The sequence below is a fragment of the Mesitornis unicolor genome, unplaced genomic scaffold, assembly GCF_000695765.1.
Source record: "Mesitornis unicolor isolate BGI_N332 unplaced genomic scaffold, ASM69576v1 scaffold3018, whole genome shotgun sequence".
Classification (NCBI taxonomy): domain Eukaryota; kingdom Metazoa; phylum Chordata; class Aves; order Mesitornithiformes; family Mesitornithidae; genus Mesitornis; species Mesitornis unicolor.
Window position 1 is genome coordinate 72,253 of NW_010199656.1, and position 17,076 is coordinate 89,328.

Consider the following 17,076-nt stretch of genomic DNA (forward strand, 5'->3'; position numbering starts at 1 on the left):
CTGTGAACAGCTAAGGAAGTAAGAATAAATGTAACACACAAGTATACAAAGAGTCCCCAAAATTTTATTTAGAGAAACGTGTTCAAATGCAGCATTGAAAACAGAGTGGAATGCAAATAGTCGGAAAACTTATGCTGAGTTGTGTTTCCTTTGATAAACTAGCACCATTGAGTCACAAGTCACAGACTAAATTATTTCTAGAGGTGTAAAAAACCTCCACTATTATAAAACTTCTATAAGTTCTATTAAAAATTGGTTCTCAATTTACTATTAAAGAGGTGACATCAGCTTGAAGTACCAAGTTTTCATATCTACTCATTGTTCAAGTTTCCCATAAAAGACAGTTTATTCTTAAGTCTAAATGTCCTGATCAAGGGGAAAAAAAATGTCTAAAAGTCAGCTTTTCACAAGTCTTTACAAAATGAGCAAGTAAGAAAGATCTACTGTGTTCTAAATATACACAGTACAGTATGTACAAGGCTGATCTTACAAAATAAGAGCTTTCTAGACAATAAAAATACTAACTCAACTACAAAATTTTCTTAGAGTTTAGTCAAGCTGTCTAAAGCAGTCACTGTATCAAATTCCTAAAACACTGTTTTGTTCCATAGCACAGTAGCTCAAACGTGCTCACTCAATGGGAAAGAGCCCAGTACTTACCATAAAACCGATTTCTAATCCTAATTTCCCACTCAAGTTTAGTGGTGATGTCAGTGTTTGCTATCTGTTTTAACATCACAAGATCTTTACACATTTCTAGACTGTGTCTGAACTATTCAAAGTGCTGAAAGTGCAAAGAATAGAGTTTCGTATCCATTTTCCAGTACACCCTTCTCTGGCACTGGCACAACTGCCAAGTATTTATAGGTGTGTGAGGTCAAGAAGGCACACGCTCATTTGTATGTGCTCAGGCAAGTGTGCACAGATACACACACGCACTTTGCTTTAAAGACCTGCCCCTAAATATTAAAATACTTTTTTCTGAGTAGGGAGCTTCAAGAATTCCTTACTAATGGTTTCATGCAGATGGCTGGTATTCATAAATACCTTGACACAAACTGCTCAGAATAACTGTGAGATGATTGTGAAAACAGATGGGTTTGGTTTTAAACTTTAGTTTTAGTATCCAAGTATTGCTATGGAATACAGAGAAACAAAGCCTATGCTCTCTCACTCTTAATCAAGCGATGTCCAGGTTACAGTAGCCCGTGTGGTTTCTCATTTCATTACTGTTAACACAGCATACGTGCGCATACACATGTATGCAACACTCCCTCAGAGTCTGTTCTTCTGTTGGAGACCGTCTGCAGTCTGAAGGAAAATAAAACTATTTTAATAATGTTTCAAGCAATATCCTTTTGTACTTCCACATACAAGTACAAGAAATAGCAAAACTGAACTGTGCCTCAACCAGAATACAGACTTTCACAGATACGCAACTTAACACTGCTTCCTTTTCACTGTCCTTCCCTACAAAGGTCTTCTACGACATGCATCATAATAATTAGTGCTGTTAAAAACTAAGAACATATCCCTCTTGACAAAGTTGACGAATTTTTCTAGTGGGCACATTGGCTTGCTGGAACGTTTATAATAATCCTTGCAAAATGAGGTCTGGAATGTGACATCAGCGCCATTATACAGGATGCGGATAAAGTGTTCTTTGGGTCTCTTCCCATCCTGCCACAGCTCAAAAACTAATCTGGCAGCAAACCTGGGGAATCTGGCCTCTGTAATGCCCAAGGCACTAAGGACAGGTGACAGCGTGACATCATGTGCAGAGTAAAGGACAAACACTTCTTCTTCCTTGCCTTCTGCGATACGCTGCAGCCGATTAACAGTCTGGTTGAGGAGAGGATGAGTAGCCAACAGCGCATACAAGAAATAAATTTTCTTTTCCTGTCTCTCTCTCTCATCCTCCAACTGATGTCCTTTGATTACTTTGAAGTGTTCCATACCAATGCAGCCAGTTTTGGTACATGGAAAACTGACATTGTGGCAAAAATAGCACAAGAGAGAATCTATTGGGTTAGAAGCTCTCAACTGCCTGGTGGGAATGCCTACAATCTTTGCCATATCCACGTACGCTTTCTCCAAATCGTTGTTTTTTACTCGTAAACTGTACTGTCTGCGCTGTTCCTCTTCTAGGTAGTGGTTTCGCATAGGACAGTCGCAGCTTCCAGAGCAAAAAATGGTGCTCCATTGATGCCTCATGACAATTTTCTTCCAGTCAAAACCTGGCAAAAAAGCGTAGAGCAGCGCCAGTGCACTCTGCAGGGTTCGACTTTTTCCCGTTGTCTCCAAGTAGAGCTGCTTTGCTGACCAGTCACTCAGAAGTAGTTTATGTTTGTTTATATAAATTTCTCGTAGTAGTTGTCCATTTCGCAAGTGTTGTACAACCCCTGAAAGAGAATTTTTGAGAAATTACAACACAAGACTAGAATGGAGAAAAAAAAATTACAGCTAAATATCAGTCTTATTGATAAATGAACAATTAGTTAAAAGGTTATGAACTTCAAAACACAATTTCACCTATGCTTGACTATTAGAAAAACTGCACGAAGTAAGAAACACCTGCTATTCTTGAGCATCTCTCAGATTCTATTAGAAGCTAAACTGAGATACAGATAGGAAAAGCTGGTTCAATAAAATTTGTTTTAAATGTCAGTGGTTTAATATTTGTACTTTGGACTAGAGACACAGGGTGAATGAGTCTAACACGACTACAGAAGTGGTGGTTGTGAAGATGGATCCAGACTGCATCAGGTTTTCAGATAGGCAGTGAATGCTGTGCTCCCTGCAAATTCGTGGCAGCCAGTAAAACTCCAGGCAGTCAGGAAATGAATATACAGGATGTAAACTAATGTGTAAACTCACAGAACAGAGTGGTGAGGTGTGGCAATCACATCAGACTTCCTTCTCCATGTTGCTTCAGGAGGTACTCAAACTGCTCGATAACTCTTACACTAACTCTGCCTTTATCCAGCTGGAAAGGAAGAGGGTGTGTGTCCTTCTCATGTGCCAAAACCTTTACCCCAGAATCCACCTTGCTTGTGTTATTCTCCCACAGCAGCCAAGCAACAGGCATGGACCCTTTATGCACTAGAACATCTATATAACTTGCTACAGGCAATAGAAGTCCCAGACACTGGCTCAGTTGCAAGCTGCATGCAATGATAAATCCAGTTTCACACACAACGTGCTGTGTTATGGAGAGTTCCTTGGTAACCTGACTACATTTCTCCTTGCAAAGTCACTTAGTGAGACACAACACTGGCCTGACACAAATATTTCTTCTGATGGGATCCTGAAACATATGAGGATTTGACAGGCAAACTTTGGACTAAAAAATACAAGAGAATCCTTGAAAGACCGTTGGCGTGAGGAAAGTGGTGCTAACTCCCCAACACTCTTTTCAATCTCTCTAGGCAGTTTCCAAACTCATTTAATACCCAGACACATTGTGATATCCTCTTACAGTCATTGCTATTTAAGATAAAAAGAGCACCACAGTTAAAAGGTGTGGGGAAAAATGGAATAGACACAGGAAAACAGAAGTCTTATGTGAGTTTTCACATCAAATTAATGAATGGAGCAAACACACATGTAATTAACACTTTTCCTAGTCACATTTCTACCCAGTTGTGCAACAGTGTTTCCACGTGTAAAATAAAAAATTCTACATGAATACATGCAGAAAAATAAGTGCAGCAATCAAACACAAGGACTTCAGGCCATACCAGTTCAGCTGTTTTTTCTCAGTGGAAAACACAAACAATTCCAAGAGCGGTGGAATCAGTGAAAACCTGTTTCTTACAAATGAGCAATTTGTTTCTATACTTCTGTCTCCTCACCTTTTGCTCTCCTCATACCTTCTGTCGCCTGCTGACAGCAGTCCCAGATCTTTTCCAGAAGACCCTTTTATCACTGCTCTGATCCACCACTACCTCCAGTTTCCCTCTCCAATTCCAAACCTTTCACCTCTTTCTGAAAAATATTCCGAATGGCCCCAGCACCACAATGCTCCCAGCTCTTCACATACTTTCTTCTACACACTTCCAGTTACCTCCCATCTGCCCTGTCACTTTGGTACAGACAAACTACACAATGGTAAAATTGCTGGTATTTCCACTTTTTCTCTTAATAACTAGCTCAGCAGAACTGATAGATAAGAAAAGATAAGAAAATAAGCTTCATTTTCCTCTAGTGAAAATATACATAAATGAATGTGCCAGAAGCCAGAAAACACATTCTTGGAACTTCATTATAAAATAGGAGGGGCGGGATAGGAAGGAAAAAAGCACGAGATGTATAAAGTGTTTCCACTTCTATATTACCACTTAATATTTTCCACTGAAATTTGAGAAGAAACTTCTTCTCAGTGAGGGTGACAGAGCCCTGGCCCAGGCTGCCCAGAGAGGTTGTGGAGTCTCCTTCTCTGCAGACATTCAAAACCCGCCTGGACGCCTTCCTGTGTAACCTCATCTGGGTGTTCCTGCTCCGGCAGGGGGATTGGACTGGGTGAGCTTTGGAGGTCCCTTCCAATCCCCAACGTTCTGGGATTCTGTGATTACGAGCATCAAACATGCCTGTTACATCTGAATCTCTTGCAGGGGACACAGTAGTTACACCACAGGTAGAAACTGGCTACTGAGTTCAGGGCCACTCTGAAGTACAAATCAATCAGTAATAGAGTAGCAGATCTTCCTCAGGAGGGATTAAGCAATGCCATTTTTCACAAAGGTGACAAAGCAATTTTGTGGTGCAAAGCAACATCAAGGAAAGGTGCTCTGTCTTGTTACAAATGAAGTTAAAAGAGATTCCAAGCATGATCAATCTGTCACAGAATTGGAAAGCGAGCTTTCTAGAACTGTTACCGCTCTTACAGCAGAATGTCTAATACTATATTCATATATGCACTTCATGCATAATATAGGCTATGATCAACATGATAAGCTTCCCATAAAAAAGCGTTTATTTCAACATAAAGAAAAATTCCCTTTTCATGCCGACTGTATTAAACAGAGCAGAAGAAAAGCTAAAGCTGCCATGGAAACGTACCTGTCTGTGTCAGCTCTCCCATTTCGCACAACGAATGGCTAGGGTATCGAGGCAGGCTGCCTAGGGAACCCTCCATTTGGGCTGCAGACCCTTTGGACATTTGCTTAATGAAAGCTTCAAGCTGAGGATGAGAAGGTTTCCTAGAAAAGTAAACCAAAATGTGAAAACTTCCCAAAGCATACGGGAAAGCGGCACAAGAGAGTCAAGTACTCTGTCAGCTCAGAAATCTCATGGTGTGAGGCTATTTCCCACTGAGACAACATCTGCTCTTACTCAGGACTTTTACAGGTATGCAAAAGAAATCTAACTACTTACTTACTATCAAAAAGCTACAGGAAAACCAATGTCATATTGTCATATTAAAACAATGACAGCTTTCAGTAAGTAATTTGGAAAGTTTTTTTCAAGAAACTGCATTTCTTGAACGCAGTTACTAACATTGTTGTGAATTAAAAAACCCAACAAAACCTTACCAAAAAATACTCCAGTTTCTGAAGTACTATTGCACTTTAACACAACCACCAACGGCACTAACAATCTAAAAGGTCTCAAATAACCAGTATTTTAAGTACATGGTCTTGAAGGAACTCTCAAGTTTTGTAAGGTACAATGTTGACTACAACCTCAGCCTTTATTTCTAGTTACTTCAGGCTTCAAATCAAATAGCACATGTAGCCTCAATTAAGTGGTACCAGAAAGTAGTATCCAGTGGCCTCATTAAAACTGGAAGTCACTGTTTTGGGTACTATTACCTAGAAAGAAAAAGTACAACAGTGCTGGACATTTAAACAGATAAGATACACCCACAATGGAAGTAATGAATACAACTGGAAAAGAGATACACACAAGAAAATCTAGGTTAGCTGACTGAAACAGCGTTCAAGTTAGTGAAGGGATCTTAGATCTCCTAAACTGATCTGCAGATTTCAAATACACTATAGACTCAGCTCACTGTTGTGCTGCTGTGCTGAGAGCTACATATACAGAAAAATCCACTAACCATGTAATCAAAAGGCATTTAAACCTTTTTTAAAAAAAAAACAAACAATTGCCACACTTCTACAACAAATAAATTTCACAGAGATTTGTTTGTTCGAGGTCAACGATCAACAAATGTCACGCAGTCACTGCTCTACTTTTGTGAGGAACCAAATCAGAAACTGGCAACCCAAATCTGCCCCGGATGGTTCCCATTTTAATAGGACTTTCAGCCTAAATACAGTAAATATTTTTTTTATGTTGCTAACAAAAAATATACTAAAAATGAAGATAAATTTGGTCAGAGAACTTTTACAGAAGTCTGGGGTTTGTGTATACTGTTCATATTTACACTTTGCTGGAATGATAAACTTTTCGATTCATAAACCTCCCAGAGTTTCAAGAACCACAAGAGGGAGCAATAACACTACAGAAGTGTGAATAAGCGCCTGGAATCGGTCCACTGGGACAAAGACATCCATGCTCACATCGAGGAGCCAGCTGAGAAACTCTCTTAAATGAAAAAGCACTTCATGCTCACAGCACGCATAATACAAGAGATCTTATAAGAACCAGCGCCTCGTTCAACAGAGAGGTAGCCCACTGTCAAATCATTTCATAAAACTTGATTTTTTCAGCATTTAATTTGCCTTCAGAAAAAAAACAACCTACCTTGGAAGGAAAACGTTACAATAAATTATGGTACAAAAATGCACCATGAGCCAAAATGAGAGAAAAATATCAATTTTTAAAAAACTTTTAATTCAAATTGAAAGGAAAACCAGCGAATTTATGTAATTCTAAATCCACAACTTCTTCTGTATATTATAACTTTAACAACACAGATGAAGATTAATATTTGAGAAGCAGAGGTACATAAAAGGCTTTGTTCCTTTGTAAAGCACTGGACGCATCCTGTTGTGCTAAGCACAGATTAGAAAGCTTAATCCAGTTTCAAATGTGAATTTCAAACAGAACTTTTTGTACATTTCACTGTGTTCATGGCTAAGCAATGCAATCTAAAACTGGAAGAATTAAGTTGAGAAAATGAATTAAACCCATTAGCGAGTAGCTTTTTAAGCTTCTTACAGACGTAGCAGGCCGAACCACCAATTTGCCAAATTTTGCACTTTAAAGAACTCTAAACATGAACAGTAAAATATAATTTTACTTAACCACTGTTTACTTAATTAGCAAGTCCCGCAAACAGCTACGCAAGAGAACTAAAAGAACTGCATTATCCATTATTATCCTGCTTACAAAAGATTGAATGCTAATGGAATCAAACCTGTACTGGTAAAACTGTCACCAATCACTTGTAGGAAGGAAGAAAGGAAAGAAGAAAGAGAAGTATTTATCAGCGTTTTTCAAAAATATTTATTGAAAAAATGCAGGCAAGAAACTAACATCCAGGATAAAAGTATAATCACAGAATCCCAGACCGTTAGGGATTGGAAGGGACCTCAAAAGATCATCCAGTCCAATCCCCCTAAATAAAATACGTAAAAAGTGATAAAATTATATTCCTATGTATAAATGGAGCTTTTCATATACATACATAGATGCAAGTTACTTTTGGATTGCATCATTTTTAAGGTGAGCACAAGTTAAGAATGTGCTTGCAGAAGTGAATTACGAAATGTGACTGTTCTATTTAATACAGACACATTTTCAAGTATAAATTCAAAGCTTAGTAGTTGATATATACAGTCCAGGGAAAGAAAAAAAGGACTAAAAAACCAAACCCCAAATAGTAGAAATAAAAGCCACTCGGACTGAAGAGGACAGACATGTCAGGTTACAATAAACTTCTATTCTGAACGTCATACTCATGCATGTAACCAAATTCTGAACATACCAGCAATGGTCCTGATTAACCCTGTACAGCTGAGCAAATAAAAACTTGTTTTTCTCAACAGCAAAACTTACAGCAGCGCTCAGGCTACCAGCTACCAAGTGATCCCCCTCCCTGCCCCAGGATTTCTCTTTTGTGTAGAATATGAATCCTCCTGTTGAACTGACCAATTAACAGATGCCGCAAGAGATGGGGTCTCTAGGCAACACAGCTAAGACTGCTGGGACAGGGAGCAGGAAGCGAAGAAAATTACTCAGTCATACAGTTGAAAAGACTGAAATATCCTTAAAACTGTATTTCCATAAAAATAACCAGAAAATAAGAATGGGCTAAAGAGATCTCCTTCTGTAATTTGCTGGACATTACGAGGATAAGCTACCACAGTTGGGAAATGTATTAATACAATAAACATTTCAAATTTTGTCAGACCTTGGAATGGCTTATCAGCTAACACCATTAGACATACTGCTTAATCTTGAACATTTATCGTTTTTTCATGTCTGTTAATTTGCCCTTTGTTATATTTTTATAAAATGAAACACATTTTATCTGTTACGAAACTGAGGATGCTTCTTTTCCCTCAAATAATGGATTTGACTTTTCTTTTTGTTATTTATATACTAAATACTGAGATACTAGATCTCAGATTTAATAAATAGTGTAGTAATGCACTAATGGACCAACATTTTAATCCTTAGTCAACATTCAAATATCTTACTTTTAAAGTTATTAACGAGCTTTAATACGGAAGTGTCATCTCTTTACTGTCACACTGTAAGCAGTGTACATGGAAAGAAATCATAATGTGCAACTATTTAAACTATACGTGTATTTTTGCCAGCCACTAAGCTGACATCCTTCAATAAAAATCAACTTTTTCCTCGAGGACTTTAGATACAAAAAATGTAGAGGTATTTGATTTTTTTAGAGATTCAAACACTAACCTGCCAGTTGTTCTGAGTTAGCACAGCAAAGTGAGAAACACAGGACCAGAGTGAGCATATGCACATGACACCTTAGAAAACCTGCTGATAGATTTTGGATGTCTTAGCTATAAGGGTACAAAACACTGTGTCAGAAACATGCATGAAAATATATCTACTGCATCTATTATATAAGTTCAAAGGTATGAAATATAACATTAAGTTCAAACATTTTACATATTAATTGAGGCAAAGCCTCTGTTCTTGCACAGCAGCACAGAAATCTTGTTATAGGACATTTCTGCACCCCACCTCCACAAGGCTAACTGAATTGCAGACCTCAAGGTCAGTATTTAGGAACTGCTATGGGAGACAGGTGGGGTTTCTGCCCCTGGACAAAGTGATGCTCAGACAGAGAGCATGGAAGGCACTTTTGGTAAGAGCTGCCTTTGACCACACCACCCCCACCCCTACCACCTCCTCCACCCCACTCCCACCCCACCATCACCCCAAACCCCACCATCACCCCCACCCCCCAGCATGAAGGCTAGACTTGATAGTTAATTTACAGAAAAAGAAGAAAAACATCCTTGCTTCTTAGAGCTACTTGTCTCGGGACCACTCAGGAAAGTACTGATATTGATTTATATTGTCTATTTGTGAAACATTTTCTTCCCTAGTGATCCTTGAGAGCTGAAATTGTTTTTACAAAAGAATTAAAACATAAATAGAAATCAGATCTAGACCTAAGCTGCAACAACAGATGCAACAAGGTCAATTTTGGTAAAAATTCCCCAGGTCTCAATCCTTACGATTATTAATTTTAGGACTCTCCTGGTGAGACCGCACCTGGAATATTGCATCCAGTTCTGGGCCCCTCAGTTCAAGAAGGACAGGAACTGCTGGAGAGAGTCCAGCGTAGGGCTACAAAGATGATCAAGGGAGTGGAGCATCTCCCTTAGCAGGAACGGCTGAGGGAGCTGGGGCTCTTTAGTTTGCAGAAGAGGAGACTGAGGGGAGACCTCATTCATGTTTATCAATATTTAAAGGGTGAGTGTCAGGAGGATGGAGCCAGGCTCTTCTCGATGACAAACAATGATAGGACAAGGGGTAACAAACACAAGCTGGAACACAGGAGGTTCCACTTCAACTGGAGAAGAAACTTCTTCTCAGTGAGGGTGACAGAGCCCTGGCCCAGGCTGCCCAGAGAGGTTGTGGAGTCTCCTTCTCTGCAGACATTCAAAACCCACCTGGACGCCTTCCTGTGTAACCTCATCTGGGTGTTCCTGCTCCGGCAGGGGGATTGGACTGGATGAGCTTTGGAGGTCCCTTCCAATCCCTAACGGTCTGGGATTCTGTGACTACTTTTAATCAAAATTAATTCCTCAATAGGAACATGCTGAGATTCCTTTAACATTCTTTCCTAGAAAAGCTATTGGACCACTGAACTACTGTCTGATTTCTACTATGTATACTGTAAAGTACAGCTTAAGCCTTGTTTCGCCACCAAATCAGAGCATTCACCCTGTCCTCTGACTCATTAAACTGAATACTGTTTTGAACCACCTACAAGTTTCAGACTACGTAGCTATAAAAATTGCAAAGTTAATCTAATTAAGATTAAGTACAGCATTTAAGAAACAGATGTGAAAAGGCATTATCTCAACAAGACTACCTGCAACTACAGTTTATTTGGTAATGTACATGTTCATAAAAATTCAAGTGCAGCACAAATAATGTACCTTCACCACCACGTTAAGATGCTACAGACAAAAAACTATGTTGGTCAAGGTTATGATTAAAAGGAACCGCGATAGAAGAAATACTTTAATTACAGAGATCAATTCCTAAGAGTCATTTATTTAAAAGCTAAAACCGAAGAGTTAATCAAGTAGAAAACTAACAGCAGACTACAGATGCTACACAGAATTAAGGAGGGATAAACTTCTTATTCATCTTACTCTGTTACTGCACAGTGCTGTACTCTCACAGCACTATAGAATTCTGCAAGAGATCTGTATGACTCGGGAAAGAACTCAGGGAGATGGACATGGATACAAATAAGATATTGATATCTTTTCCCCCTCCAAACCATAGTTGCCTTTACAAATGTCACTTCTGCTAGTACATGCAGGATTTGCAAGAGCAAATAGGATCAAACTTCTCAGAAAGAGCTGCAGAACTCTCCATGTGTCACTTGGTGAGGAAATACGACCACGACAGGCACACGCCAAGCTTCTGACAAATGAACATCATCTTTTCTTGTAATCGTATCACACCAGATTCTGTCTGCTAACTGTACCAAAACCAAGTCCCTTTTCACTTGAAATACAAAAAATTATAACTTCAAGCAAAAATAACACATGTTTTCGGTGAAATTCAAGTAGACAAAAAAAGTGTTAGATCAAATGACTATACTTTTTAGAAGGCAAATGAATGGAAAGAGCCACTATAAACAACAATAGATTATTGTAGTCTGCAAAAGAGTCCCTTAAAACAGCATTAGTATTGTTGAGGCTTATTTATTCATAAAGGTCTTATAGCTTTAACAAATTCTATAGTGATCCAGTCCACTGCTGTTCTGAGTCTTTAGAGAAGTCAGAAGAAGTTGCAGGAGACATTTCCTTCACCTAATTCTTGTCTGGATCGTGCTCTGACCTTGCTGCAAGTCAAATCCACACCTCCTTTAGCTCACAATACAATACTTGCCTCTCTCACACTTTTGCCTCTCATTTTTGCTGGCAGTTTCAAGACATGCGCATATTGAACCTAAAATTCAAACATTTGTTACTAAGTTTCTTATTATTAACATCAGCACCTCTCAAAAGCCCTTAAAGCATATGCTAATTAACCCAGGGTGCTGTCAAATTATAGCAGTCCTCTCAAATCGCTGCAGCATCTTCCCTAAAAGCATTTCTTCTCTATCTTACATACAAACTAAATGGAGAAACATTGCATATCTTTTCACTTTAGACAATATAAATGTAAGATACAAGGGGAAAAAGAAGTGAGAGATTAATTTATTCCCCCTCATAAGCAAACACTACAATGAAAGGATTTTTGTAACACCATTCAATTAATTTTCCTGTGGAATACATATTATTCAGTTCCCTTTGGAAATTTGCATCCAGAACACTGAAAATAATAATATTAATTGAAGTTTTAGATGGAAGAAATCTCCAAAACATCTAATCCCCTTGCTTATATTTATTCCACACTTGTATGTCACAATCCATAATTCACAAAACTGAAGCACGACCTCAAGGCTATTTTGCATACCCATTAGAAGTCCATGGGGCTGCAGCATAATCTGCTTAATTAATGAATTCCATCAGCCGAATGCCAAGTCAAATAAAGAACAGACTGAATATGAGCAGCATATTTATCTGAAACTGAAGTCCAGAAAGCTTAAACAAGCCAGACGTTCAGACACCTCAACTTAACTGTACAGCATCAAGAAACTTTCAGTTCAAAGTTAATATTATATACCTTGTAATACTCTCAATATTAAATGCATTTACAAATGAGCACCAAATTCCCATCACACAGGAATGTAAACCTGACAGCCAACCGTGGCAAATAGCTTCCTGATGCTTGAGTAATAAATAATACATTCAAAACAATGGCAGAAACAGTAACAATCCTAGATTTATCCAGAAAGGTCAGCTTTAACACATCTGGACAGAATGGTACAGAACCAACTCCTTTAATCTTGCTGCTGCCCTTTCAAAGTTGGCCAGGAGGTTTTATTTCAGATAAACTTTGTTCCCAAGGAGACAGGGTCTTTTTTGGTTCTCCACTCATTTTCAGTGGCTGTATTATCTACATATTGATGTTCTACTGCTTCATTAACCAGTAACAGCCAAGGGTATCTACACTGCTGGCCTCCTCACATCCTGACACTATGCCCTCTTAACTGCTTGCCTTGGTCATTCTGTTGGCAGTGTCAAAAGCTGCACTACTTGCTTGCCTTTTATGGATAGTTTTCCTGACTCCAGGGCCTTCATGTTGAATTCCTTGCCTGAAATTGAAGTGGAAATAGCTACAAAAGCTTCTCTGACAAATACAAAATTAAGCTCTCCTGTGACACTGTAATACTGAGAAACACAGCTACTCATCCAACATTGTGACTTGCAGATAACATTTCTGCAATAAAGTTCTCTCACTCACATTCTAATGTAACAGATATTGAGCAAGATCAGAAGATCAGAGCCTTTAAGAACTCCAAAAGGATTCTGGATCATATTTCTTTACTTAGTATCTCATGCTGAAAATAATCTCACCGCTTAAAGGCAGGTCATTAAAAATGTTATCATAGCTATTTGCAAATGATTCATTTTTCATCTCGTTAAAGGAATTAATTGCCCACTTAACTCTCTGGCAGACACATCCAGAGTTTGGTCTCCTGTCTGCAATCTCAGGGCTGCGTAGCTAATTTCAGAAAGCCAGTCAGCACAGAACACTGTTGGGGCCGGGCACCTCTCAGAATGCAAACTTCTCCAGGAGGATGGTAGGTGAGACCACTGAATGCCACTTCTGGACAAAACAAGCATTTTGAAGTATGAATAAAGAAGCACCCAACGTGATAGCAAAAGAAAGTTGGTTGTTTTGTTCTGGATTGTTTTGGGTTTTTTGATGTTTTGTTTTGTTTTTAAATCACACTACATAAATAGTCCTAGACCACTACCACTTACAGAACTTGTTCAGTATAGTCAGGAAATCAGATATTTTGGGTTGTGTTCATACAAAGACATTCCAAAAGAGTGGTCTCCTTTCAGAACAGGAGGATACGGTTTTGTGCAATTTCTGATTTTGATACTTGTACCAAGCAGCTAAGAAAGATGCAAGTACAGCACTCAAACCAGTGAAATCAGAAGCTACTTGAATCTTCTAATTCCAATGCCCTTTTAGCTATAAAAAGCAGATTCCTCGTGCCTATTTTTTCCCATTTTACTCAAAAATGTACTTTCTGAAAGGAAAAGCAACATATTTCAGCTTCAGAGAAAGGTGCAATTTGCTGATCATTTTCTGCCAGCCCGTGTCCACTACCATATGTATCCAGTTAACAAGCCTCTCCGCTCAAGTTTCCCATCACCTTTACAAGCAGGAGATGGAGTTATACTTAATAATTAGTTTCATGTATTCATTAATATCACTTCAGCATATTTTAGCAACACGCCTCCTGTCCAGTATTACTACTGTATTAGGGTTTTAATCTACCTGAGCCAAAAACTGATGCAGGAGATAACTGGTTCATTTTTTTTTTATTTACAATGGAACTGCCCTAGATGAGCTAATCACAAACCTAAATGTCGACCACAATCCATCTTCTCATTCAGAAATAATCTTTTCTTAGAAGCCCACAGAGGAAAAGCCGGAAGGACAGAGCGTTTCAGACATAAAAGATAAAAATCATAAATGCTATTGATGATAGAAACTACTAAAATTAAGGAACACACCCCATGAATCTATCCAAACAAGAAACAGGTGTTTGATATCTCCAAGTCAGAAAGGCATTTTCAGTGTGCCACCAGTAACACTTTCAGCGTAACAGGGTAAAGCCACTTCTGATTAATTCTAAACCAGAAAAGCAAGAACATAATCTCTTTGAAGACTGAGGAGATCCCATGCTCTCTTGGGAGAAGGTATTTATGGTATATCTACACTGCCTTACGTACCAGTAGATCAGGAGATCTACTGTGCCTCTTTTCCTGAGAGACGTATGCAGATGCAGACCCCAGCCACTAAAGTCTCCACACCTGACACTGCTGAGCAGGCAGCAGTATAAAGCTGTCGATTTGCCTAGAGGTTTGGCTAACAGATCTGATAGTTAGAAGAAAAATATCAAGAAAAACTGAAAATATTCAGTAGGTTCACTAGAAAGTCCCCTGTTGGATTAAAAAAACCAAACAAACAACAACCCCCCCAAAAAAAAACCCCACAGATCCTACTTAAAAGGAGAAAAAACACATGTAATCAAGCCAACTAGGAAAAAGGTTGGTGATATACATCATCAGTGCATATTTCTACACCAGACTTCATCTTTATGAATAAATAAACTCTAAACAAGAAAGAAAGGTTCTTCCACAAGGAAGAGAAGCAATTCAGATTACATCTACAGATCAAACCGGTTCAGGTATGAAGACAAGCATTAGCAGGCCACATAGACCTGATATTAGACAGAAGTATGCTATACTGAAACAGAAATGTAAATGATGTCTTCATGGCAGTCAGACATAAAACCTTGTGTGTGAGTTTTAAACAGCAAGTAGCAACTACAGAAAAACAGTTTTCAAGCAGCAAACAGCACACTTTCTGTTTAACTTGTGTTTTAATAGGTAAATATAAACCTCCCTTTTTTTTTTTTCTTAAAGGTACTTCAATACAAATCATTAATTTAAGGAAACTATGATAACCTATATGATGATAATCAGAGGCTGGAGCACCTCCCCTATGAGGACCGGCTGAGAGAGTTGGGGCTGTTCAGCCTGGAGAAGAGAAGGCTCTGGGGGGACCTTATTGCAGCCTTCCAGTTCCTGAAGGGGTCCTACAGGAAAGCTGGGGAGGGACTTTTTACAAGGGCAGGTAGTGATAGAATGAGGGGGAATGGTTTTAAACTGGAAGAGGGGAGATTTAGACTGGGTATTAGGAAGAAATTCTTGACTGTGAGGGTGGTGAGACACTGGCCCAGGTTGCCCAGGGAAGCTGTGGATGCCCCCTCCCTGGCAGTGTTCAAGGCCAGGTTGGATGGGGCTTTGGGCAACCTGGGCTGGTGGAGGTGTCCCTGCCATGGCAGGGGTTGGACCGGATGAGCTTTAAGGTCCCTTCCAACCTGAACCATCCTGTGATTCTGTATTTCAGAAAAATAAAACAAGAAAAAATAACATAAAACACAAATATCAATTTCCCTATGGCAGTGACCAACTGAGACCTTTTTGTTTTCACCCAAAAAGAAGCATTCTTAGCTGAAATGAAATATATGTTCTCAAATACTGCACTTATATTTTCAAAATGTGCAGAAGCCTATTTATGGGAGTCGGTAACTTAAATATTCAATTAAATAGCTTTTGTTTTTTTACAGAAATACCAAGAATTTCTGCTGGTCTGAACTGGTAGCAAGCAACAGTTCCTATTTCAAAGGAGATATTCTACACCACTCATACAGGGGTTGTTGTTTTTTTTAAACCACCACAATACACAAACATCAGAAATTACAATGTACTTCAAGCTGCAGAAGTTGTTTTCTGAAGAGGAATTAAATAATTACCAAGCAAATCATGCACTTAGTAATGACGAAAGCCAAGAGTTTTACCTGCTGGGCAGCAACATACAGTCAATGTCAGGTCTCTTTGTCTTGGGAATGGCATAGAGTGGATACCTATCTCCATGTCGAATCATCACTTGAACAGACACTAGCTTAAAATAATGAGGTGCATGACCTAAAGCAAAGGGGAGAGAGGAGAAAAGAGGAAAAAAAAATGGAGAGAAAAAGATTATATGAAGATTTGAGTGTTACCCAGATCCTTCCCCTGTGCACTTTAAGAAAAAAGGCAGGTACAATTGGCTTGATAGCTTTAGTGTTACAATGAAAGAAAACCCCCATAAGAAATGATAATTTACTGTCCCAAAAAAGATTTCACTTTAAGTTGCAAGACAACTTATACAAGGCTGAAGTGCTGAGCACATTCTCCATCATACATCTAACATCCAAAAACCATACAAGACATTATTCAAGCACCAATCTCCAGGAACACAATAAAGGCAATTATGACCCCTAATTCCCCAATTCCAGACCCCTAATCATGAAGTTTGCATCATGCCTAATTTGGAGCTTTTGGATACACCAGTTTGTGATTAATTTTATACACATTAGCGGGATATGCTAATGAGGGATTTCATTCAGATTAACTTGCTGCTGCAGCCGCTATAGGGTGAAGAACACGAATGTGTCTTCTAGCTGACTATGTCTAATGATTTGGAATTTCAAGAATAATAAATTCTGGTTGATTTCTTTTTCAGAATTAAAAGTCAATCGTTTCACAGCTGTTAATAATATAATTTGCAAGGCAGCTCACTTGTAAAAAGCATTATAATTCAAATACTAAATATCTATGACTCCCATCCCTTTCAGTTTTAGGCCTCTGGTTGACCATTGACTAGAAGCAGAACTACTTCCAAAAATCAAAGCAAGAGAGAAGATACAAAGGGAAGGAAAGAACAGCATATTTTCAGAGAATCACAGAATCGCTCGGTTGGAAA

General features: G+C 38.8%; 1 protein-coding gene across 1 annotated transcript; it reads right to left on the bottom strand.

Annotated features, from left to right (window-relative positions):
• Positions 1–1,470: 1,470 nt before the first annotated feature.
• On the bottom strand, positions 1,471–16,256 carry PXYLP1 (2-phosphoxylose phosphatase 1; the record flags this gene model as incomplete). The annotated part of the gene is made up of 3 exons (XM_010189506.1): positions 1,471–2,402; positions 5,062–5,201; positions 16,130–16,256. Coding segments are annotated over 3 exons (1,199 nt in total), but the record flags the coding sequence as incomplete, so codon positions are not given.
• Positions 16,257–17,076: the final 820 nt, after the last annotated feature.